This window comes from Python bivittatus, unplaced genomic scaffold, assembly GCF_059951505.1.
Source record: "Python bivittatus isolate LINGU-HERP-01145 unplaced genomic scaffold, Pbiv_v1 ctg000050_np1212, whole genome shotgun sequence".
In the NCBI taxonomy this organism is placed as follows: domain Eukaryota; kingdom Metazoa; phylum Chordata; class Lepidosauria; order Squamata; family Pythonidae; genus Python; species Python bivittatus.
Window position 1 is genome coordinate 9151182 of NW_028277033.1, and position 23131 is coordinate 9174312.

The following is a 23131-nucleotide window of genomic DNA, read 5'->3' on the forward strand; positions in this document are numbered from 1 at the left end:
TTACGTGCAGCTTCCCAACACTGTTTTCTGTCCCCCAGTGTTATCTCTAGATTTCACTGTCAGAACTGGATTAAGATTTGTGTTTATTGCATTCATCAGCCTAGCTAACTATGTCATTATATGGGGTGTGATAGATGCTTGGAAGTTTTGTTTAATCTGTGTAACACTGTATGGCTCCTTAACAACAACTGGAGAGCTATAAAACATGTTTAATTAATACAAGGACTTGCATGTTAAATGATTTTGTAGTTCTCATACATTGTGTCATGGCTAATTATATTAATTTACAGGTATAAGATATGTGGGACTTTCATTAGAATCTAAAAAACGAATGACATATTCTCAGAATTTGAAGCAGTGAAATGGGATTTCAGTTTTGATGTTGGAGGATTATCTTTAAAGCAAATTAAAAAATAGAAAATATTTTAAGGAAATATTTCTTCATATATTTTAAGGAAAGCAGCATGACTGTTATAAAATCTTATATTAACCAATCACTTTACCATGCAGTATTTATAAAGAACGAACTGGCTGCATTTCAGATATTAATGTTCTGTTTTGATTTTCAGTCACCAACAAAGGCTGTGTACAATGCTAGACATTGGAATCAGCCAGAATCTGAGGTTCTTCCAGCACCACAAATGCTGAAAAATCCAAATGTTCCAGTGAGTATGGTATTTTTATACCACCTTTCTTTAAAAAAATGCAAAGATTAAGATCATTCATATTTACCAGTAGAAATATTCTGAACAATTGTTGCAAATTCTAGTGGTTAAGTTCTGGAACAGAATTTCTGATACCACAACATAGAAGAGTTATTTAAAAATGTATAGAGTTGTGTCATATATATTTTGTGAGGAAAGAAAGGTATAACTGCCTTGAATTTAATTAGAAACCATAATACCTTAAGTTAATTTTTGGGGGTGATTTTTCAAGTTTGCACAAAGTATTGTCAGTTGACATTTGCTTCTTAGCTTCTCCTGTTTTGTACCTTGCTATATAGTTGAAAAATGAATGTTTTTCATTGATACATCTTTGTATCTGCATTTGTTATATGATTTAATGTAAGTGACATTGTGCTTCACATGAAGTGTTTATTACTTTAAAAATAATTTCAAGTATTGTTTGGCCATAAAAAAAAACAAGAGGGAAGAGAATTAAATATGCAACTCATCAGAACTTTCCTTTCTGTCTGTCCTACTGCCAGGTCAAGTTTTATAAATATTCCAGCCGTTATGAGGGAAAGCTTTTAAAGGTCAGATAGGAGGGCACACAAAACAGAAAATGTGTTTTGTTTCAAGTCTGGAATAAAACAAACCCACACAAAATGTTCTGAGTTGGCTGGGTTCCATTGGAACAAAACTCTGAATGTTTTGAGTATTCTGGCCAACAGAACAGCAGGAAAAGATTAGCTGCTGTTCCCAACACCAAAAGAATAGGTGGGTGGGGATCAATGTTGAATGCTACCTGCTACCTAAATTGCAGAAAATGTGGGCAAGGGCACTCTTTTTAAAAAAGAAGTTTTTTTTTTTGAAAACAAATTCCTATAGGAAACAATGGAACAGACCTCTGCCCTTGCCAAAGATTAGCATTTGTTACCCTTAAAAAAGGGTACCCCTTCCCCACAGAAAATGTAGAAGTGTTTTCAGTTTTTTTAAATCAAATTTCTTGATCTCTTAGAATAAAGAGAATAGCTAAACTCTTTAATACTCCTACCAGTTATAACATGTATTTCAAGTGTGTCTCCTTTTTGAGGTTTTCTTAATAGGTTTTTCCCCTGACCAATTTCTGCCAGTCACAGACTCGAAAATAGTAATTGTGTGAAGCAAACTAGTGTACAACCCCCCCATGTGCAAGATAAAATACTGCTCAACACCCATCCATCCAAGTAATTGATTTAAAGTAACTATTCCTGATTTCTCCCATAGTTTCCAATAGAATGTTTTGCTGCCAATTTTTAAATAATTCTTCCGTAGTGTTAAATATTCATGAGCCACAACATCAAAATCCAATCTACAACCCAAAAGAACTCAAACGTATCTAGCTGGTCCCAGTCACAGAAATGAATCACCCTTTTTATTATATATTGACCCAAATATTTTCTAAGACCTTAGTAGAGATAAATAAAAACCTTCCAGTGAGGCCCAGAATGGTTGGTAATCTATTAACTTTTCATTCCACATAAATATGGCCAATAGAATATAAACCCAGTAATATTTTTGAAAATCTGGGAAAATTAAAACCAACATCCTCAAAATAGAAATCTCAACCAATGAAATCCTTGGTGGCCTGTTTTCCTATATAAATTTCTTCAATAATTTGTCTATCTGAAGAAAATATCTATTCAGGATTAACACTGGAGTAGCTCTTAAAACATAAATAAACTGTGAAGCAATATTCATTTTAATAACATTAATTTTACCCCACAATTTAATGGAACTTGGCCAAAAATGTTTCTTTAAATAAGAAAAGTGCTAAAAGAGTGTGATTTCTTTGTGAAAGATCAGCATTGCAGTTTTCTTAGACAGTTTGGAGTAAATATATTGAAAGCATAAAGACTTTCTTCTGAGCTGAGATTTATAGGATTGTAAATGTGAGATGTAAATGTGACTCCATTACTTTGGGTGGGAAGAAAGTTATATTTCTTTCAGTTACTCACTAGGATCTTTCAGAATGAACAGTTTAAAAGCATAACATTATCTTGTTTATGTAATCTATTTGTGTTGGACATCTTTGAAGGGTTGAAATTATATCTCCCAAAGTCTTGTGGAAAGGGTTTCCTATCTTGTTCTTAAACATCTCCTGTGCGTTTAATTAATAGGCAAGGTCTTCAAAAGAGGCAATTCCTAAAGATGATGGAGTATTCAAAGCTCCAGCACCACCTCCCAAAGTAATAAAAACTGTGACTCTACCAACTCAGCCCTATCAAGAGATAGTAACTGCCTTGAAATGTAGGAAAGAAGACAAAGAAGTAAGTGGAACAACCAACATTTGATTTTTCCATAATATACTTTTTTTAAGGTAAATATCGGTATATTCAGTCAGAGTTGAGGAATCTCTATTAAAAATGAGTGAACTGAGCTGTTTAACCTCTGATCACATGTTTGCTTGTTTCCCAGTTATATACAGTTGTACAACACGTGAAACACTTCAATGATGTAGTAGAATTTGGAGAAAATCAAGAGTTCACAGATGATATTGAGTATTTATTAAGTGGACTGAAGAGCAATCAGCCCCTAAACACCCGTTGCCTTAGGTAAGATACTTCTTTTTGGATATTTTCTTTCTTACCTCTGTAGATTGTCGCATCGTGGTATGGTGGCACCAGGAGGTGAGGACAGGAAGACAGCTGCTTGTTAATTGAAACTGGCAGCTATGAGACCCTGAGAAGTTTTATATTGGTGCAGTTGTGCAAAAGTCTTACTGGTGTTACATTAAACTTGTTTTAGTTAAGAGGCATAGCTGACTCTAATGTCAGGCAGAATCAAGCCACCACTTTGCATGTAGACCAGGAAAGGCAATGGACCTGCCACCTTTTTGACCTACTTCCTATAGCAGCACTTTCCTTGTGCCTAATGTTCCTACTGTCTAGTGTGGCTTGCTGTCCCTGCTAGTTTGAATGTGCCACTCTGGGGGGACCTCCAGAGTTATGAGTCATGATCTTGTAAATGTCAGGGAAGGAGCCAACGTGTCGTCTTTTCCTCCCAAGCCATAGGCTCTCCCTAACTGGGCTAATAGTTGGTAACAATTTTATATACAGTAGATTGTCACTCATCTCCATTGCAGTCACCAAAAGAAACATGATTTCCAACAGCAGTGGATGCTGGAGCAGAGAGAAAGGCTGTTCTTTATATTCAGGTTCCTCTCTGCTTTTCAACCTCCAGAGCTACCTAATTCCACTGTATTCTTATTCATCCTCACAGTGTGAAGTTTTATGAGGGACCTGGCATGAAGTGATGCCTCTAAAAATGTCCCATGCTTCAGTTCTTTCAGGGAGTAAGCTGTATGTGTGACACTAGTGCTCTGATGTGGCTCAGAGGACACATCTTGGTGAACCTTAATGTAGTTGATGTGGCTTTGGCTTAGTTTGATGGGCGAAGCTAGACACTAGGGCTTGTTAAATCAACCATGGTTAACACAAGCCATGGCTTAGCATGATAGGTGAGTCCAGTTTGTGTGTGTAAGGAACTTGCTTCCCTGAAGCTGACATTCTTCCTTTCATTAGAGAAGCAGTAATGATTGTTCCCAGAAATGTCTTCTATTTTCCTTGTACTGCTCTTAACTAGTCATAATGGACATGAAATTATGCTACATGCGATTGTCAGGATTTTCCTGCTGCTTTACAGCCCCTGATCTGATTAGCTAATTGAGCACACAGCTGCCTTGGGAGGCCTTTGTGATCTTGCTGATGTCTGTTTCTGAGCCCCTCAGCTCCACTCCACGTCAGGGGACAGAAAACGAAGGGAAATTGATGGAGGGTAGGAGCTGATGCTGAGGATGGAAGAGTTAGCCTGAGAATAGGAGACTAACTGCTTCCAAAGTTCTATAAGCTAGCCCGGCTGGAGCTTGGATGGCCTATCCCAGTGTTCCCTAGTCTGGCCCTGTCCAGGTATGTTGGAATTGCAGTTCCCAGAATTTGGTATTAGCAAGTTGGAGTCCCAACATACCTGGAAAACACTGGGCTATATGATTCAAGAGCGTAACTACCCATTTGTGTCTCTTATCTCATTCCCGGCTCACTTACCACCTGCTAGAAGAGGGGAGTTGAAGGTATATAGCTAGTCCTGGCTGTAGGATTGTGTGATAAGTGTGGAGTTGTGCAGTAAGATTTACAGTTCTCCTCAGACTGCTTCCTAAGATGCATTTCACTGCATCTTGTGCAGTGCTAATTCCCAAGGATTGTGTTAATTCCCAAGGATAGTATAATCCAAATTACTGGGAGAAGAAATAATTGATGGCGCCTTCCTTGCAGAAGTGCCACAAAGAGCTTTCTTTTTTGTACCACTCCAGTACAGTTGGCTACCTTTCATGATTTATAGGTAAATTGTAGAACAAAAAGTATATGTTTCCTTTTCTTGCAATGTATATTTTAGTGATAAAACATTTTAAATAGCATTAGAACGTTGAACCCAAGATATTTTGAAATCAACTCAGAAAATCCAAAGACTAAGCAATATGCACATTAGCCTCTTATAATACTCAGGGATTTTGAACACTGTTTTAACAGTATTTGGGGCATTTATTTTCTTATTCCAAAGATGAAATCTAGCTAGCAGGAGAATCAAAGTTATGAATGAAGAATGCTCTTCTTTCTGATGTTTAACAGAAGAAAGCAAGCAGTTCTTGAAAATGAAACAACTTCATTTTTCTTGCTTGAAAGCTAGAGCCGTACTTGTTTCTGATAGCTTTTCTGTCAAAAAACACATCTGTATGAAATATAAGATGGAGAAGAAACATCTTGTGTTTCATAAAAGATTAGTGTATTTGTTCAGTCATCTTACCTCCCTTAAATGTCTCCATCAATTCTGAGTAATTTTAATCTCATTTTGTAATGTAGCTAATTTTACTGAATTTTTTTTAAAAGCACAGAATGCTATACAATTCGACATGGTACTGAACTTGAATAAATCTGTTTTTAGATATAAACAGGGATAACCATCACTGTATCTTGATAGTGTCCTGTTTCCCCTCCAGAAATATTGAGAGGTTGGTAGCCATGATAACAGAGAAACAAAGAAGAGTGAATTACAGAGTGGTCTCATTTGATTAAGTTAGTATATTTATTAGGACCAAAATGTCACAACTGCATGCGCAAGGTTTCAAGTTCTCCAGAACCCTTCATAAGGAAGGCTTCCTCCCTATCTGTGATTTTCATACCATTGTGTCTGATGAAAGGTCCTAGAGGACTCAAAATCTTGTAGGCTCTAATAAAGATATGTATATTTTGGATTTGTTTTCTGATGGATCAACACATGTATTACTGCTTTCTTCCTCTTTTGAATAAATGGCTCTCTCTGGTTTGGCAACTGTCTGCTTTTCACTTTGATCAATTCTCATTAGATCTTGCTTTATTTCGTCCATACATAGTAAAACTTCAGTTTTATAGACCACCATTCCACAGGTTTTTGGATGCTGATGACAAAATTTTAATCAAATGTATTTAATTTATTTTTATTAATTTATGTGTTGGTATTTACTTATTAATTAATTTATGACATTTTGGTGTAAATTTATGCAAATGATGTAGACATCAATCATGCAAATTATGTAAATTTAAAGAAATGAAGATTATATCAGGTACCTAATTTCAGACATTCAGCTTCCTTCCTTTGGGGCAAGCTGCCTCTTCCCTCAAATTTGTCTGTAAGAATGAAAATGTTACTGTATTGATCTATTAGGCCAGGATTTAACAATGTTGATGCCCACAGTACTCGGTATGAACTCAGAAATTCTGCTTTTAAAAGAATAACAAATAAACATAGTTAAAATCACAACACAGCCAAATCTTTGAAATGTCCATGTTCTCTCCTGAGATAGACCAGATCACCCAAATCTGATAATGTTTCATACTTTAAAAAAAAGGTCACTTATGGCACTGCATGAGATAGCACAATATTGAGGAAGTGGCCAACCTCTGCAATAGATTTATCATTCTTTGAAGTCTTCCTTCCATCTGTCTCAGTTAAGTGTAACCTAGAGAACTGTGAGGAGCCTGAACTCGTACCCCTTGGAAAATTTAAACGGGCAGAGGATGTAGAACTGGACTGTCGCCCTTGTTTCAGTAGAGCAGAGTGCCTTCAAAGGTTGTATGATAGCAGAGAAACCGGGCCTTCTGCTTTTACCATGTGCATGCTAGAAAATGTGGGGTCATCACTGTCACTGCTGCTGACTTTGCTGTAGTCCTCCAGTCTTCTGCACTGTATGGGAAGCAAATATCTTTGTCCCTACCAAGTTATTTGTACCACAAAAGCATTTTGTGCTAGTGTCCCACTACCACAGTACCCTAATTTCCTTTGACCAAATCAGAGAAACGTTGCCGTATGATCCTCATCTTATTCTTTGAGTTAGAAGCTGTTTAGCGTAAAGACTTCCTGCTGTTTTCTGTGCTGTATTCGTCTTTGGTTACCTAGTGTCCTGTGTTCTGTTTGGGCTGTGAGGGTCGGTCGGTCGGTCGGTCTCTATCTATCTATCTATCTATCTATCTATCTATCTATCTATCTATCTATCTATCTATCTATCTATCTATTTGGTGGACTTTGGTTTACCAGACTTGTTTTTTTATTGCCTTGTTTTTAGTGTTATCAGTCTGGCGACCAAGTGCGCCATGCCCAGTTTCCGAATGCATTTGAGAGCACATGGAATGGTTGCAATGGTCTTTAAAACACTGGATGACTCACAGCATCACCAGGTATATCTGCCTTGTGGCATCAATGTTAGTTTAAAGCTATGTTTTAAGTTGACTATAGTTCTAAGGAAAATGTTTTTGCACACATTATGAACTATAAGCTAAATATATAGTTTTGTTTTGCTTTCTACTCATTTCTGCTGCTGATGTCATCACTCTTAAAATAATTATGAAGATACTGCTTGTGGGGTTTCCTGTGTTTAACAGTGCATGATTTAATAATAATTTATTGAATTTATATACTGCCCAACTCACAGTGACTCTGGGTGATTTACAAATTGTTAAAAGCATGTAAAAGCCAAGAAGCAACACACACACACACACACACCACACAAAAACAGCACAGCGAAAGAAACAAAGATGGCAGAGAAAACAAGCCTGGATAGGAATAAAGAAAAAGAAGAAAGGGGGTGTCTGTCACTCTCACTAAGGGCCTGAGTGAAGAGCGACACCTTCAGGGCCCTTCGAAATACCATAGGGTGGGGACCATTCGAATCTCAGGGGAACAACTTTTTTAGTAAATCAGGAAAGCAAAATATTTTCTCCACGAGGAAATGCTAGGCTTTGTCATTGTATGTTACCAAGATCAGCATCGTTGGAAGGTTTGTGCCTCTAAATTCTATAGTGACTGTTCTGAAACTGTTTATATCATAGCGGTTTCTCTGTTGAGAGAATCGGCCTGCTGGCAGTAAAGTAGTGCAAAGGATTCGAGCTACTTGGAATTCTGAATGCCTGGTCTCAAGTCCAGAACAGTTGTTCTGAGGACAAAACAGCTGTTTTGCATGGGAAGCAGGGCATTTTAATCATATTGGAAGGGTTTCAAATGTCCAGGTGACTGAAATCTCCAATTTGTCGAAACAAGGTGTTTTGAATGCAAGAGCATTCAAATTAGAAATGTTTGGCATGCCACTGTTGAACAGCTTGATTTGAATTTTTGAAAGGGAAGAAAAGAAGTCACTTTTAGAATATGCTCCATGCTTCCAATGTAATGTTATAACATTAAACTGAGCATAAAAGTATCTGTGGTGTAGGTTTTTGTTCTTCTTTTCCTTTTTGTAATGTTGCAGTTATTTCACAATCTTTTGCTATACAAGTTTGGGCCAAAGGCAAATACAGACTATCGACTTTTAATTTGTATGTCTGTGTACATAAAACAGACACAGGCACACACACACACACACATACACTTATATGCACGAATGTGTGCGACAGAGTCCAAATCACCTCTGCTGTTCTTGCTGAACGTAAGGAGAAGTTACTATTTTAAGGGAAATAGAACTGTATTTTAAGTAAAATGTATTTTAAATAGAACAATTTAATAGTAAAATTCCCTAGTTGGTAAAACTAGCCTTCATTTTGAGTTGTGAATTCACTATAGTGAATTGTAAACATTTCTAACCATACCTGGCTCTTCTAAAATGCAAATGTGAAACCTTATTTCAGTTTCTGTTACTCAAATGTCTACTCCTTTTTCCTGTTCTGTTCTTTTTTTGCTGAAGAACTTATCGCTTTGTACAGCAGCTTTAATGTATATCTTGAGCAGAGATCGCTTAAACATGGATCTAGATAGAGCCAGCTTAGATTTAATGATTCGACTTCTGGAACTTGAGCAGGATTCTTCATCCAAGTTGTTTAATGAAAAAGACATGAACAAAATAAAGGAAAAAATCAGAAGACTCTGTGAAACTGTTCATAATAAACACCTCGATCTGGAAAATATAACGGTGAGCACTGTGATTTTTATCTGCTTTAACAAGGTGAAAATAGCGTATGGGGGGAACATATCTTGAAATGCATGTTTCAAGTGTTTCATGTAGTTCTTCCTTGTTGCAGTTGAGAAGGGCTGCTGTTTTCTGAGATTTCTTCTTTCTATCTTCTTAGCTCCTCCCTGTAGGGTTCCTCATGCTTCCTAGCACACATAGTCCTTGTTTGGACTGTTGCAATATTCCTTATTAGAATATTGAATATTAGAATATTCTTTTTCCTTGAATTTGGGTTTCTGCAAACTTGTTAATGGCTGTTTTGTGAGAGGATCGTGCCTTTTGAGCTATACAGTGGTACCTCGGGTTACGAACTTAATTCGTTCCGTGACTCTGGTCGCAGCCCGAATTGGTCGCAACCCGAAGCAAATTTCCCCATAAGGTTCAGTGTAATTACCGTTAATCCGTTCTGGCGTGGAGGACAGGGAGGCGGCTATTGCTTGGAGGGAGAGTTCCCCTCCCTACGACCACGTGTCAGGGGCGGAAAAATGGCCGCGGACCACGTGTCAGGCGGAAAAATGGCCGCAGACCACATGTCGGGCAGAAAAATGGCCGCGGACCACGTGTCAGGGGCGGAAAAATGGCCGCGGACCACGTGTCAGGGGCGGAAAAATGGCCGCAGACCACGTGTCAGGGGCGGAAAAATGGCCGCAGGCCACGTGTCGGGTGGAAAAATGGCCGCGGACCACGTGTCAGGGGTGGAAAATGGCTGCAGACCACGTGTCAGGGGTGGAAAAATGGCTGCGGACCGTGTCACGGGAAGGAAAATGGCCGCGTATCCTGTTCGTACCCAGAGGCGGAGTTCGCAAACCGAGGCAAAATTTTGTGGCCGGAGCTGGTCGTAACCTGAAAAGTTCGTTAACAGAAGTGTTTGTAACCCGAGGTTCCACTGTATTTATGTTCAGATTTCACTTTCTCTTAGTATGTTCAGATAAAGGGATTAATATCTACAGAAAGACAACCATCCCCCACTAATCTTTTGTACATAAGATGCCCACCTTATGGAATCTTCTCCCTCTGGAAGTGAGGTTCTGCAGGTCACTCAAACCCTGGCTGTGCCTTCAGGCCTGGGGGTCCCAGGGAGCCAGGGAGATCTTGTGATGGCTGCCTTTCTGCAGCTAACATCATTCTCTCTTGCTCGTGTGCTTTTTTTATAGTTTTTTAAAAGTGAAAGTTTATATATATTTACTGGTTTTTTAAGTAAGGGTTGTATACCGCCCAGAGTCACTTTTTTGTGAGAGGAGTGGCCATACAAATTGGATGGATGGATGGATGGATGGATGGATGGATGGATGGATGGATGGATATCAATCAATCAATCAATCAATCAATCTAAGAAGTAATAGTAGAATCTCAGGGCATTTCTTGGTAGAATGCAAATTTCACTAACAAGTGCCACACAGTGCTTGTGCCATACTTTTTCCAAGTGATGTCATCATGTCCATTTGATGGGAGAAGTTGCAATAAAAATACCCCTTTGGTGCAATTCTGTCCCTTTAAATCTGTGTTCTGAAGTACAGTGATATTGGCACAGTCTGGGGAGCTAACAGAAATTATGATATATGCTAGTTTAGGAAATGTAAGACCTAATAAGAGATTTAGATTTGCAGTTTTTAATGTTTGTGAAGAACTGGAAGAAAATAAGCCAGGATGATATGCAGCGTTATTTGTTTTTCTAAATTATAACTGTTATGTAGAAAACACAGGGTAGAGAAGCATTCTCTTGGCTGTATGACTTGAACTCTAAACCTACGATGCATACGGTTGATCTCCAAGTTTCAGAAGTAACGGAACTTCCCTGTGATTCACAAACGAATTTTGTGTGTTTTCTAGACTGGTCATTTGGCAATGGAGACGCTGCTCTCTCTCACTTCGAAGCGGGCAGGAGACTGGTTTAAAGAAGAGCTGCGACTTCTTGGTGGTCTTGATCATATTGTAGATAAAGGTATTAATTTTGCCCTAAAAGGTACTCAAGTGCATAAGTTTTATTGCTGGAATATAATGAATATAATATATCAATATATAAAATTGATAGCTCATTGCACTAATTACTGTTAATCTCCTTATGCTCTTTTGGGAAAGTAGAAATCCTTAAAAAATGTCTTACCAGCTTAGTAATCATAGTTCTCATTTGTCTCTTAGTTAAAGAATGTGTGGATCATTTAAGCAGCGATGAAAATGAAGAGAAATTGGTTGCTTCACTCTGGGGAGCAGAAAGATGTTTACGGGTTTTAGAAAGCGTAAGTATGAAATATCTAAAGAAAATGGATGTTGAACCAGAACTGAGAGAAAGTGGGTCTTCCTCCAGCTTATACAGGATGCCTTGTTATTGGCTTGTATTCTCCTTTTTGCTTAGCTGCAGCTTGAGGAAACACATTCAGCTCTGCTTTCTGAAGTTGTCTGTTTGGCAGAGGTTTGGTTTCCAGTTTCGTGGCTTTCTTGAGAGAACGGAAAGTGTTTGAGCGGGTCTGCCGAAAAATAGTAAATAATAAGTAATGTTGACCAGAGTGATCGCGGCTTGAATTGGTTCTGGGTCACTTCTGTTTTGTAAATTGCTTCTGGAATGCGGTCCTGTTTTGTGATCCCTGTGCAGGTGCAGACACAGTTAGCTTGCGCAGGGCGTCCCAGAGACAGTCTAAGCCAGATCCTCACTCTTTGACTTAAAGGACCTCTGTGGCCCCAAGAGATAGACCCCGTGTTTCCCTCTCCCCCCCATGATGCTGCCATGCCGCTGTTTTAGAATTTCCAGAACATAGAAAAGTGATTAATTTTGATAATTCCTTATCATGTGATGCAAATACTGTGTTAGAGCCTGGTCACTATCTGTTTATAAGGCTGGTGGAAGTTAGGCTGCTAAATTATGCTGAAATGCAAGCACCATTGAAATAAGACTAAAGGAGTTATAGTCTTTTGACTGTGTCTTTTCTTTTCTTTTAGGTAACAGTTCACAATCCAGAGAATCAAAGCTATTTAATAGCATATAAAGATTCACAGCTAATAGTCTCTTCAGCTAAGTAAGTTCTAAAGCATATTTATTCTAATAGTATAATACCTATTTAAAAAACCCATCAACATGGCTCAGTGCATATTTAAAGCTTGAAAGTTTTAATGCCTTGAAACTTTCCTGTGCTAGCTTTTTTCTGGGTTTGCAGAAAAAAATGAAAAGTGAGATGGGTTTTTGATGATATGCTTGATATTATATCTATATCTATTGACTGTAAATATTTTGCTGTTCTAAAAATGTTTGGGGTAAGCAGGTTGGCCTTACACTAACATTTTTAATATTTGGATAATACTTTTTTCAGTAAATGAATCTCAAACTTTACTTGTGTGTGTTGGAAAGTGGTGTGTATGATGTGATAAGAGCCATCAAGTAGAAATAAAAAACAGAAACCGCCTCCTTTGTCTTATGAATTCAGTAATGCTTAAATATAATTTACAAATTCTGATGAGAAGAATTTGTTGGGAATACTGTACACCTTTCTCCCATTTATGTTTATCTTTGTTTATTCTGTTTGCATCATAGTTGTTTAGGCTAATTCATATACATTGATCCAGATTCCTAGACTCTGTGGTTAGAGAGAAAAGCTTAATCTGCAAGACCTGTTAAGTGATTCCCCATACTGTGCTGGGTCTGGACCAAGCGCTGTGTGTATGAAGGAGCTGAGATTCTAGATTTCTCTTACATCTGTCTTGCTGCTAGTTCTCTAGATCATAGTCCCATTACAGTTATATATGGTGACCCTTTCGGAGATGGTGTTGGAAGCTTTGCTGATAATGTGGGCTCTAAGTTTGTATAGCAATCTTAGATAAAGTATAGCTGTGCCTCACTATATTAAGGCAACGTGATAGATGACATTCAGTTTTCCAGTCAGAACTTGTTGGTAGAAACATTTCTTTAAGGAATGTGATAACAGAGGTGATATGCGTTGTGTGTTTTTGACTTTTTAAACTTTCAGAGCATTACAGCATTGTGAGGAGCTAATCCAGAGATACAACCGAGCAGAAGACACCATCTGTCTTCCAGACAGTAAGCCACTGCCTCACCAGAATGTAACAAACCATGTGGGTAAGGCAGTAGAAGACTGTATGAGAGCCATCATTGGTGTCTTACTCAATTTGACAAATGACAATGGTAAGTAACTCTCATTTGTGTAAGGACGCACAGAAAGAGGCAGCTGGTGGTTCAGACAGGTGGTTCTGTCTAGAGAAAACGTTCTTATATCATTGCTTGAGTGGTAATTGTATGTCCAGTAAGGAAATCAACAAAAGAAGGCTGTAAGCTTAGTCACTAAGAATCATCCTTTGTATGGCAAATACTAAAGATGCTTTGATTACAGAATGCTTTGTAGGTATGCTCGTATGGAGCCTTCTAAGTGAAATGGTGGAAAGTAACCTATGAAAGCAGTATCTTTGGGGATTTACAGGTCAAATGCCATTCAGGCACCAGAAGAAGAAAAGAAATTAGATGAATGTCTCAGTTGAATGTGAGGTGTCCATCAATTGAGACCTGTTACTTAGCTGTGAATGTACTTTTAATCCTCCTTGAACTATCAGTGTCTTACATTCAGCTTTGCCCATTTCTCAGCTGTAGCACTTTTTTGTCAAAAATCTAGTTGCAGTCTTTTCATAGTGGGCTGAAGGAGCAGCTCAGAAAGAGAGCTGATGTTTTGTGAGAGCAAAGTCTTCATCTATAGGGACAAAATGGGCAACGAGTGACATTTAAATGAAAAGAGAGACTCAGATAACACCTTAGCAACGTTTCTGATTTTAAAATATCCAGTCGGTTTCTCCCCGCTTTTAATGTTCACAGAGTGGGGGAGCACCAAGACCGGGGAGCAAGACGGCCTTATTGGCACAGCTCTGAATTGTGTGCTTCAGGTTCCAAAGTTCCTACCTCAAGAACAGAGATTTGATATTCGGGTTCTGGTAAGAAAAAAATATTCTTCACCTAAGTGCATTCAGACAATCAGTCAATCAATCAGTCAGTCAGTCAGTGTTTCTATGGTTGCATTGCATGATAGACCCTGAAGGCAACCATTTTGAACATTCTGCTGGTTCAAAAGATGCCAGTCTGGTCACATCCTGCATTGAAAGATTTTCATAGTCTTTGGCGGCTTTTTTCCTCAGTGCAGTAAAAGGTTCTGGTTTAACTTTCAAACCACTCAGTGGCTTGGGACCTAATCATTTGCAAAGCAGAAGGACCAATTTCAGTTATTGGCTTCCTCACTAGATTTGAGGTAGCCACGTGTAGTGTGATTATGTTATGGACTATTGAGATTGAGGGGGTAATGTAAATTTAATAGGCAAGATTACCGAGGTGTACAATTACTTGTCAGAAAAGTCCTTACAAGTGTGTGATTCATTTGAACAGTCAATGGCTAAGTTAAGAATAACAGCATTTTGTAATTCTTCCCCCCCCCCCTTTTTTAATCTTAAGGGTTTGGGTCTTTTGATCAATCTGGTTGAATACAGTGCAAGAAACAGACATTGCCTTGTGAATATGGAAACATCATGTTCCTTTGATTCCTTCTGCTTGGGAGAAGCTGATGACAGCTTAAGCACATCTGGACAAATAGCAGCTGTTCAGGCTTTAGTACAGGTGAATTAATCTTTTGCATCCAAAATATGTGCAGTGTGGCAGTAATTAAGGCAGATTACTGAAAACTGCCAGTCGAAAAGGAGGGAAACAGTGTTAATTCTTCTACTTTACCATCCCTTCTTAACTTTCTGTATCTCCCTTGCCTGGAATTAGCGCAGTGAGGTCCTGAACATCCCTGGTGCCTGAAGTCCATCTGCAGGTGTTTTCTGGGGCTAAACAGAAGATCTTGAGTCATGCTCAGCTATATGGGAAAGCAGTAAAGCATTTGGGGACAGGAATGATTGACCAACCCCCATTGGGTGGTGACATTAGAGATATTGGTTGGATTGTCCTGGTTCTAGTTGAATGTTTTCTGTTGCTTGGTGTGAGATGCCCAGAGCCATTTCAGACTGAGTGTGATGCAAGCTATAGCAAGCAAGCAAATTGAATGAATGAATGAATGAATGAATGAATGAATGAATGAATGAATGAATGCACATCCTACTCAAGATTGACATTCAGCCACCAAGAGTACTTGCTTGTGGATTTTGCTAGGTCTGTGGGCACATTCCCATCTCCGGCCCACAGGTTAAGGTTCTTTTCATTAGAAAAAAATAGTGATAAATCAGAAGGTAGCCTACTCCAAGGTAAAATGTCAGCTTCTAACATTACCTTTATTGACAAGCATGCTGTAGGACTCACTGTGGGCCCCATAAGTGTTCTTAAAAAATAAAAAATGGTGGAAAGCTGCAGGGTGGTGCATTGTGCCTCCCTGCCCAGAAATCAGAGCTGGGATGATCGGGACCTGGGAGAGAGAGCAGCCTCCACTCTTGGCCTCCTGAGAAGAGTGAGTCCTGGTTGCACCCACCGGTTTGGGATCCTGGGCTGCTTCTCTCTCTTCTGCTGATCTGAACAAAACAGCGGTGGCAAGAGGCCGTGAGCCTGTGAGCTAATCCAAGCACACAAGCCTGCAGGTGAAGAACACGTAGAACCTGCTTTGCTTGCATGTTACCTCAATTATAGACTTGCTAGTGAAGCGAAAGTGCGTTCTCAGCAGAACATGGCAATTTGTTTTATTTAAATAATTTCTATGGCTGCCCCTATGATGACAGAAAAGGGCTGATAATGGCATGTCCTGTGGGGTCTGTGATGATGCGCAGCTTTTTGAGAAGTTAAAGAAGCTAGACAGGAAGTAGGGGTCCACACCAAGCCATAATTCAGGATTTAACCCCTTGCCTAAAATTATTATCCCCTCAAATTGCTGTTTTCCATGTAAAAATATAGGCAGTACTCGAAAACAGTTGCTCTGTGGTCAAAAGAGTTTCTTTCATATCCTCTAGGTTGGGTTGTGAGCTACGGCTGCCCGGGGGCTGATTGAACCTGCCCCCTCCCCCAGTGCTGGGGGAATGCTTTTTCCTGGCTGCAGAAAGTAGGAGGATTATTGGGGTAGAAATCAAAACTGAACCTCTTGTCACCTCTCCTTGGCAGCTTTTCTCAGAAGTATTATTTCTAATAATAATGGGATACTGCAGCCCTGGTTACTGCTGGAAAGCCTTAAAGCTATTCCCTCAGCCACCATTCCGGTGAAGTAGCTAGCCTGGGAGTGACCCTTTTAATGCCCTTTTCTTCAGCTTGTGACAACCTTCCAAACAGGAAAGGCTGTGTCAGGAGAGTCATCCCTCCTTCACACCCTCTTCCTCAACACCGTCACAAAAGCAAGTACGCAAAACCTCTGATTCCGGGCTGAGTTGAAAAGAGTCTGCTGAACCTTTTCAAATCAGCCTGGAATCAGCAATGGAAACCGGGAGTGCTTCGGTTGTGCTGACTTTCAGATGGGACAGATCTGGATAGGATGAGTAGCTCAAGGCCCTTCCCTAACCCCAGCCCTCCTCTCAGCAGCTCTGAATTCACCGTGCTCCACAGGCCTGCCTGCACCAAAGTATTGGCCTCTGCCCGTTCCTTAGGACGCCAGTCTCCGCTGCCCTCACCAGCCCGCCTGCCCGATGAACTTCCCAACACTTTCCCTCCATTCCCTGCTGCCTCCCAGCTGTCAGGATTCTGCCCCCCAACCCTTTGTTCTGTTTCATTTGTATGTGAAGCAGAACACCCCTGAAATCTCATGTTTTGGCTTGAGCCTGGCGCATGGAGCATTTTGCACCACTGGGGTGCAACCCAATAGCGCCTGGCTTACCACAGTGTAACCTGCAAGGAAAAGATTTCTGAATTGATTGCCAGCTGTTGGAGGCTGAGTTTCAACTGCATTTGAGAGTTGTTTTGCATAAACTTTCTGCATTAGGACTGAAATGATCGTCATGCTGAGTCCGAAATCTGTTAACACAATACATGGATTACAGCGTGTTATGAAATATTGAGTAAAAGGGGAAATGCAAAGAAAAGGGCAGCTGAGACACCGGGCAGCGCCGGTTGGTTACCGCAGCGTGCTCAGCTTTCTGACTCACCCGGTCGGCTTTTGCCTCTCAGTTGTTCCTTGAGCGAGAGCGAGCCGCTCAGCTGGCAGAGAGCCAGACCGACGAGCTGATTAAGGAGGCTCCCACCACGCAGCACGACCAGAGTGGCGAGTGGCAGGAGACGAGTGGGGAGATCCAGTGGGTCTCCACAGAAAAGCCAGAAAACGCGGAGGAGAAGGATAAGAAGGAAGAAGACGAGGAAGAGCTTGATCTGAATAAAGGTGGGTGATGGTGGCAGCTGGGCGAGAGCCGGGGGAGGGCAGCAAACAACAGGCGTCTAAAGAAGCAAGGATGGTGTGCAGTTCTTGAAGGCCCTGTATGTTTTCTTGTTTTGTAAACCTCTCGCTGAAGGGGTCAGGTACGTCCTTTGCGGTCTCTTTCCTGTTTCCTCTTTCATGAAATGAAAAACCGCTTTCTGACGCGATGTCACAAGGAGCCTGGTGGCCCCTTTTCTGGCTAATTAAGAGTCAGTAGCGCTAATTTCGTTAGTCAGAAAAGGGGCTACCAGACCCCTTTGGAATTTTTGCTCCCATAGACTGACAGGGCTCTCCTCCTGCAGTGACGTTGTGTCTTGTTTGATAAAAGGAAGCTTAAACTGGCCTGTTGGTATCCAGTGTCCTGGTTTCTTTTAAAATCTCTTTTCCTTCTCTTGCATCTTCATACCAATTTTTTGGTTTTTTTAAATGCTCTTTTTTCACTTTTCTGCAATATCTCCCTACTTTTAAGCTACTTTTCTCTGATTTCCTTTCACACCCACCCCAACTAATGTTATTGGCCTGGTTTTCTTGAGCGCCAGACAGATCTGTTGAATCTCATAATGTATTTATTGGGGAAATAATGGATTAATGGTTGCCCTTTGGATCAGGAAATCTGGAATCCAGCCAGTGAGTTCCATGTCACAGACCCTAGTTGTTTGGGTGGAAGCTGCTGCTTTGTTACCGCTTGGGATTGCTCAGTCTTGCCCCAGGGTGTGAATAGCCAGGAAAGTTGCGTGGCGTGCAAAGTGAGTGTATTTGTATAAACCTTTCTTGTTTATTTACAGCCCTTCAACATGCTGGGAAGCACATGGAAGACTGCATTGTGGCCTCTTACACAGCACTGCTGTTGGGCTGCCTCTGCCAGGAGAGTCCAGTAAGGAAATCCATCACTGCATAACTGTTAGATGGATCTGTAGTGCTGGAAAGATTAGACTTGCTTGAAGCAGTGAAGGGGGTTATGTACAGTTTGAAACCGTGCTGGTATTCTTAAGGTAGAGAAAAGATCCCAGAAGTGTGGTTTTCTCAAATGCTGTTTTTTCCTTTTCCTGCTATAGAAATACAACGGTCTCAAACGAGTTAATACTCAAAGCCATGTTTGGTAGGCTGTGCTCTAATAGCAATTCTGAAGTGTTTGTAAAACACCCTCGAGGCTGCCTTGTGCTCAGTATTGTTTGCTCTGACTGTTGGAAGCTCCCCAAGATAATTTCCAACGCGAGCCTGTTCAATCCAAGATCAGCCTTGCTTAATTCAAGGGCGGGTACTTGTTCAGTGCCCGAGCTGCACTTTTGAAAATGGATTTGTCCTCCCTGCAGCTGCGAGGAGGCCTGTTAATGTCACCATCACCTGGTGAGCAGGGCTAAATGTTTGAGCAGAGGAATTCCAGAGTTAAAAAGTCTTAAGGGAATGAAGTTCGGCGGGCACGCCTAGCAAAGCAGCACTACTGTTCCCCACTCCAGATTGCCCAGCGTGCTTCCAAATGGATGGAGTTGCTGTTGAGGGCTGGGGACTACAGTTGCCCACCCAAGTCTTGGTCGACGTCCTTCGCAGTGGCTGCTGCCGGGCTGGGAATCACAGCCCAAACAAAGGAGGGTATAAAATACTTGAAGTTGCGTCCTGGTTCTTTTCCTTACAGAATAGACGCTCTTGTTGAAAGGGTGCTTTTCTCTGAGGAGGTCTTGCAGTCTAAACTGGAACAGTGCTTAATCATGGGTAGCCAGAGAAAACTTTTAAATTGTAAAGGTTTTGGAAGGGGCTTCATAGCTCTCTTACACATCCTTGATTTATTTATTTTCTTAAGCGGTATCCCTGCCCATTGAAACAATTGATGTGGAAAGGGGAGAGATGACTTTCCAACCTTTATGAAATGCTAAGATTGGTGACTTAGACGTTCTGAATATGAAAGGGAAAAAAAATAGCTGCTAGTGGCTGGGAAGCATGATGGTGTCAAGATAACTAAAGATGTGCAATTAATATTTGGACATTGGTCCTGTGTTGGGAGAGAGGTGTAAGTGGAGTGTCATGTTTTGCAAAATATTTTCCCTGCAAGTTTGGAAATGCTCTAATTCAAAATTTATTTTCTTAGATCAATGTGACTACTGTAAGGACATACTTACCTGAAGGGGACTTCTCAATCATGACAGAAATGCTCAAAAAGTTTCTTAGTTTCATGAACCTTACTGTAAGTAGATCATGAGGGATTGTAATTATTTATTCCCTGACTAGCTTCAGTAGGCTTGTTCAGAATTTTTTTTTTTTTTGCAGCATAGGAGTGGGCAGGTCTATGCTAGAGGTTCACCAAACAAACCGTGTGTCAGACGTCGGCTTTGGGAGTTGGGCACCGGCAGACGTCTGAGTATTCTGTCTGTCTGTGGCGGAATGGCTGTGAATGCTAGGATTTGATTCCCCAGTGCCGCTTCAGAGAGACGGCCAAGCAGGGCAGAACTCCTGGTTTCCTGTCTGTGAAAATCCTTTAGCCAGACTTGCCTTTTTCTCTGAGAAGCGGTTAGCTTCACCCCACTTTCTAAAAACAGCTTCTCCTAAGCAAAAACTGGATTGTTGTGGCAGATTTTAGATGAACAGCAAAGTCTATTAAACCACTGGTATTTTTTTTTTCTTGAAAATGTGAACTGTCGGACTAATTGAACTTGGTCCAAATTTGTTTTGCGGTAGTAACGTAAGCAAGGATGTGCAACCCCTACTGGTCTGGGAATAGGATGTTCTGGAGAACTCTGGAACATTGTTTTCTTCTTCCCTACGGCACCTACCTTGTCATTCCAGTGCTTTTCTGGAAGTAAGGGGCAAAAAGCATTACTGCCAGAAAAGTACCAGGCTGTGGCCAGATCAGTGCAGTCCCGCAGAAAAACGGAACGGTCCAGCGTCCCCCAGAAGGAAGAATGTATCTTAAATATGTGATAACATTTTCCTGTTTTTATTTCCTCGCTCACCCAGTGCGCAGTTGGAACCACGGGCCAGAAATCTATCTCTCGAGTGATTGAATACTTGGAACACTGCTAGTGACGCACACTGGGCCGCAGGCACTTGAATGCTGGAGCTCTTTCTTTCAGACCAAGCGAGAAGCTGTGGCAGAAGTCCTCGAGGATGCGTCAAGAGCGTTCACCAGTCTCATTTTGTGTTTGGGTTTTTAAGGCTACCTGGTCTCTCAACCATACTTGGCATTTCCTGAAAGACCGTTACCACTTCAATCTGCAACTATCAAAAATGAGAGGGAAAACATCTGTGGAAAGCCAGCGGAGAACGCATGGTGTTGGTAGTGACTCAGTGCAGCATTTCCATACGTTTGGCAGGGTTCATCCTCCCTCTTTCTTTTCCCGGCTTTGTTTGCGACCACGTTCAGAGGGGAGAACGTGCTGCTGGCAACGCAATTGCTGTTTCCTGTTGAGCCACACTGTTCTTTTCATGCCAGCCGGGGGCAAAGGCAGCTTGAGCTACTGAGGTATCGAGAAAGATCTAATAAAAATGCTCTGGGCAGCAGCATAGCTCTGATTTGAGTTTAATTTGCTCTTGCTTTTGAAAGAGATTATTCCAAAACGATAAGAATAGAAAAAAAAAAATTAAATACTTTTTGTGATCTTAACTACTGTCTATATTTAAAATGTGTTGGAATCCAAAGAGGCTGAGGCTTGGATAGTTTATTTTTTATACTGTTTTGATTGAAAATTGGGTTGTTGGAAACTACTTCTCAGTTTTTAAAATTGTTGTGGCCTACGTACTGTAAACCGATTGACCGTAACACGTCACAGCTCTAAGAGAGGCACGCAGGAAAAAAGAAATCCCCTCCCAGTCGGTGTCTATATCTATATTTTTTTAAAAATGCAGTAAAATATGCCCTGCTAAAAGGTTAGTGTGAAACCATGTTCAATTCCAGGGTAGTTTACACTTCGGAATAAGCAAAAACTTTTAAATGCTGTCAGTTTGTTTCAAAGAAACGTGGAGCTAAATCACCAATGGGGACGGATATTTCCAGTTAACGTAATCTTTCTATTTCTTCTTGAGTATTGAGCAGGTAAATGCATACAATACAAAGCCTTAAATAGCTGAATATAGCAAAAATTTTGTTCAGTGTAGAGTCTAGTTCACAGCAAAGGATTGTGTTGAGACTTTTGTGGAACAAAAATCCCTGCAAAATACTTCTGTTTCATTTTGTTGTGTTTTGAACATTAGGGACTCTCTTGCACTCATTGTTCTGACTGACAGAATTGCTCATGATTTTTATTAAGCTGGTCTTGAATATTCACAAAGTTTCTTGGGACATTTGTGTCAAGGATACTTTTCACATTACCTGTGTAGGTAGTTGCATCATATTACTTTGAATTTGTAAAACTTGAAGCCATAAAAAATATTAGTTCTATGTATACTGAGGGAAGGGAGAAATAACAGAAAATCTAACCTGCTTTTTAGATCTTGTTATCTCCATGTATAAAGTTACAAACGTGCTTTTGTATCAGTGCAAGCTGTACATTTTTTTACACACAGTGGCTGCCTTCTATGTCTTCCTATTTTTGATAATGCAGATTGTTGGAAATTCAGTATGGAAGTAAGTGATTAGAAACAAAAGCTTATCCTCTTTTTTTTTTTTAATTTGTTCTCACCACCTTAAAAAAAACCAGAACCCCCCCATAATGTACCAGTGTAACTTAGAAAAGGCAGCAGAGGCTGTGTTTGCCCTTGGTTGAAGGACAAGGGAGAACAACTTAATAAAGCTGAACTTGTAAATTATTTTTGAGATGCAGGATTTTCTGGATATATTTTTGGCATTTTAGTTTTAACGATGTAGAGCAAACGGCTTCCAGTTTGAGTTTGATTTCATGTAGCTTTAAGTTAGGCTTTTCATGTATGTGCCATGGCGAAGGATGATTAAAATAGATGCAATTATGGGGAAAGCAGGAACCACCCTTCTCTGTTACACTGGTAATGAACTGAATGGGAATTGATTAAACTCTTGTGTTGACAGTTTTTAATTAACAAGCACTGAAATATGCAGATGGTTTGGGGGATGTTTTTGCAAGGGTCAGGGGAAACGCCCCCTGCAGAGCTGCGGTGTATTTTCTTGTTAAACCCTCATCAAACTCTGCATTTCAATGGGTACTTGAGGCCAACCTTCAAAATTAAAGTTTTAAAATAACTTTTTTTCCACTGTAAATATATGTGTAAATAAGCGCAATTGGAAACTAGAACAGTAGAGTACTTTTCTGAATCCAATCCTATTTTTATTTTATACAGTATTTCTCAGCTGTGATCTTTGGAGCAAAAGCCAACGGCAGGAATAATAGTTTGTACCAGTTTCATGAAGTATGTCTTTTGGTTTTTGTAAATAATTTTAACTCGAATAAAAATTGCTACTTTCAATACATAACAGACATGTAATGAGCATAGTTTCTTGATATTGGAGACTCTTATCTACCACATTTAAACCTGAAAGAGCAAGTAGTAATGGCTTCCATCTTGAAGTTATTCTAGTTTTCATATGGAAAATATGGTGATTTTTCCCTCTTGGTATGCTAAACTCCAGAAGTTAAATTAGGCTCCATGGGGATTCAATCCCTTTCCAGTTTATAAAGTTAAAATAGAATTGGGTGGTGGAATTGATCCCCCAAGTTACGATCTCCTTGACTGGTGGCTGTCAAAACCATCATCCAAGG

General features: G+C 40.2%; 1 protein-coding gene across 2 annotated transcripts in view; it reads left to right on the forward strand.

Moving 5' to 3' along the window:
• WAPL (WAPL cohesin release factor) overlaps positions 1-22849 on the forward strand; it is a 39861-nt gene extending 17012 nt beyond the window's left edge. For both annotated transcript variants that reach the window (XM_088129707.1, XM_088129698.1), the window contains 15 exons: positions 570-665; positions 2822-2971; positions 3120-3256; positions 7297-7408; positions 8905-9129; positions 10999-11110; positions 11308-11405; positions 12103-12179; positions 13125-13300; positions 13979-14094; positions 14606-14767; positions 17228-17435; positions 18257-18345; positions 19555-19650; positions 20421-22849. In XM_088129707.1, coding sequence (XP_087985833.1) covers positions 570-665; positions 2822-2971; positions 3120-3256; positions 7297-7408; positions 8905-9129; positions 10999-11110; positions 11308-11405; positions 12103-12179; positions 13125-13300; positions 13979-14094; positions 14606-14767; positions 17228-17435; positions 18257-18345; positions 19555-19650; positions 20421-20486 — 1920 coding nt within the window. In that variant the 3' untranslated portion in view covers positions 20487-22849. The remainder of the gene's footprint in view (positions 1-569; positions 666-2821; positions 2972-3119; positions 3257-7296; positions 7409-8904; positions 9130-10998; positions 11111-11307; positions 11406-12102; positions 12180-13124; positions 13301-13978; positions 14095-14605; positions 14768-17227; positions 17436-18256; positions 18346-19554; positions 19651-20420) is intronic.
• Positions 22850-23131: the final 282 nt, after the last annotated feature.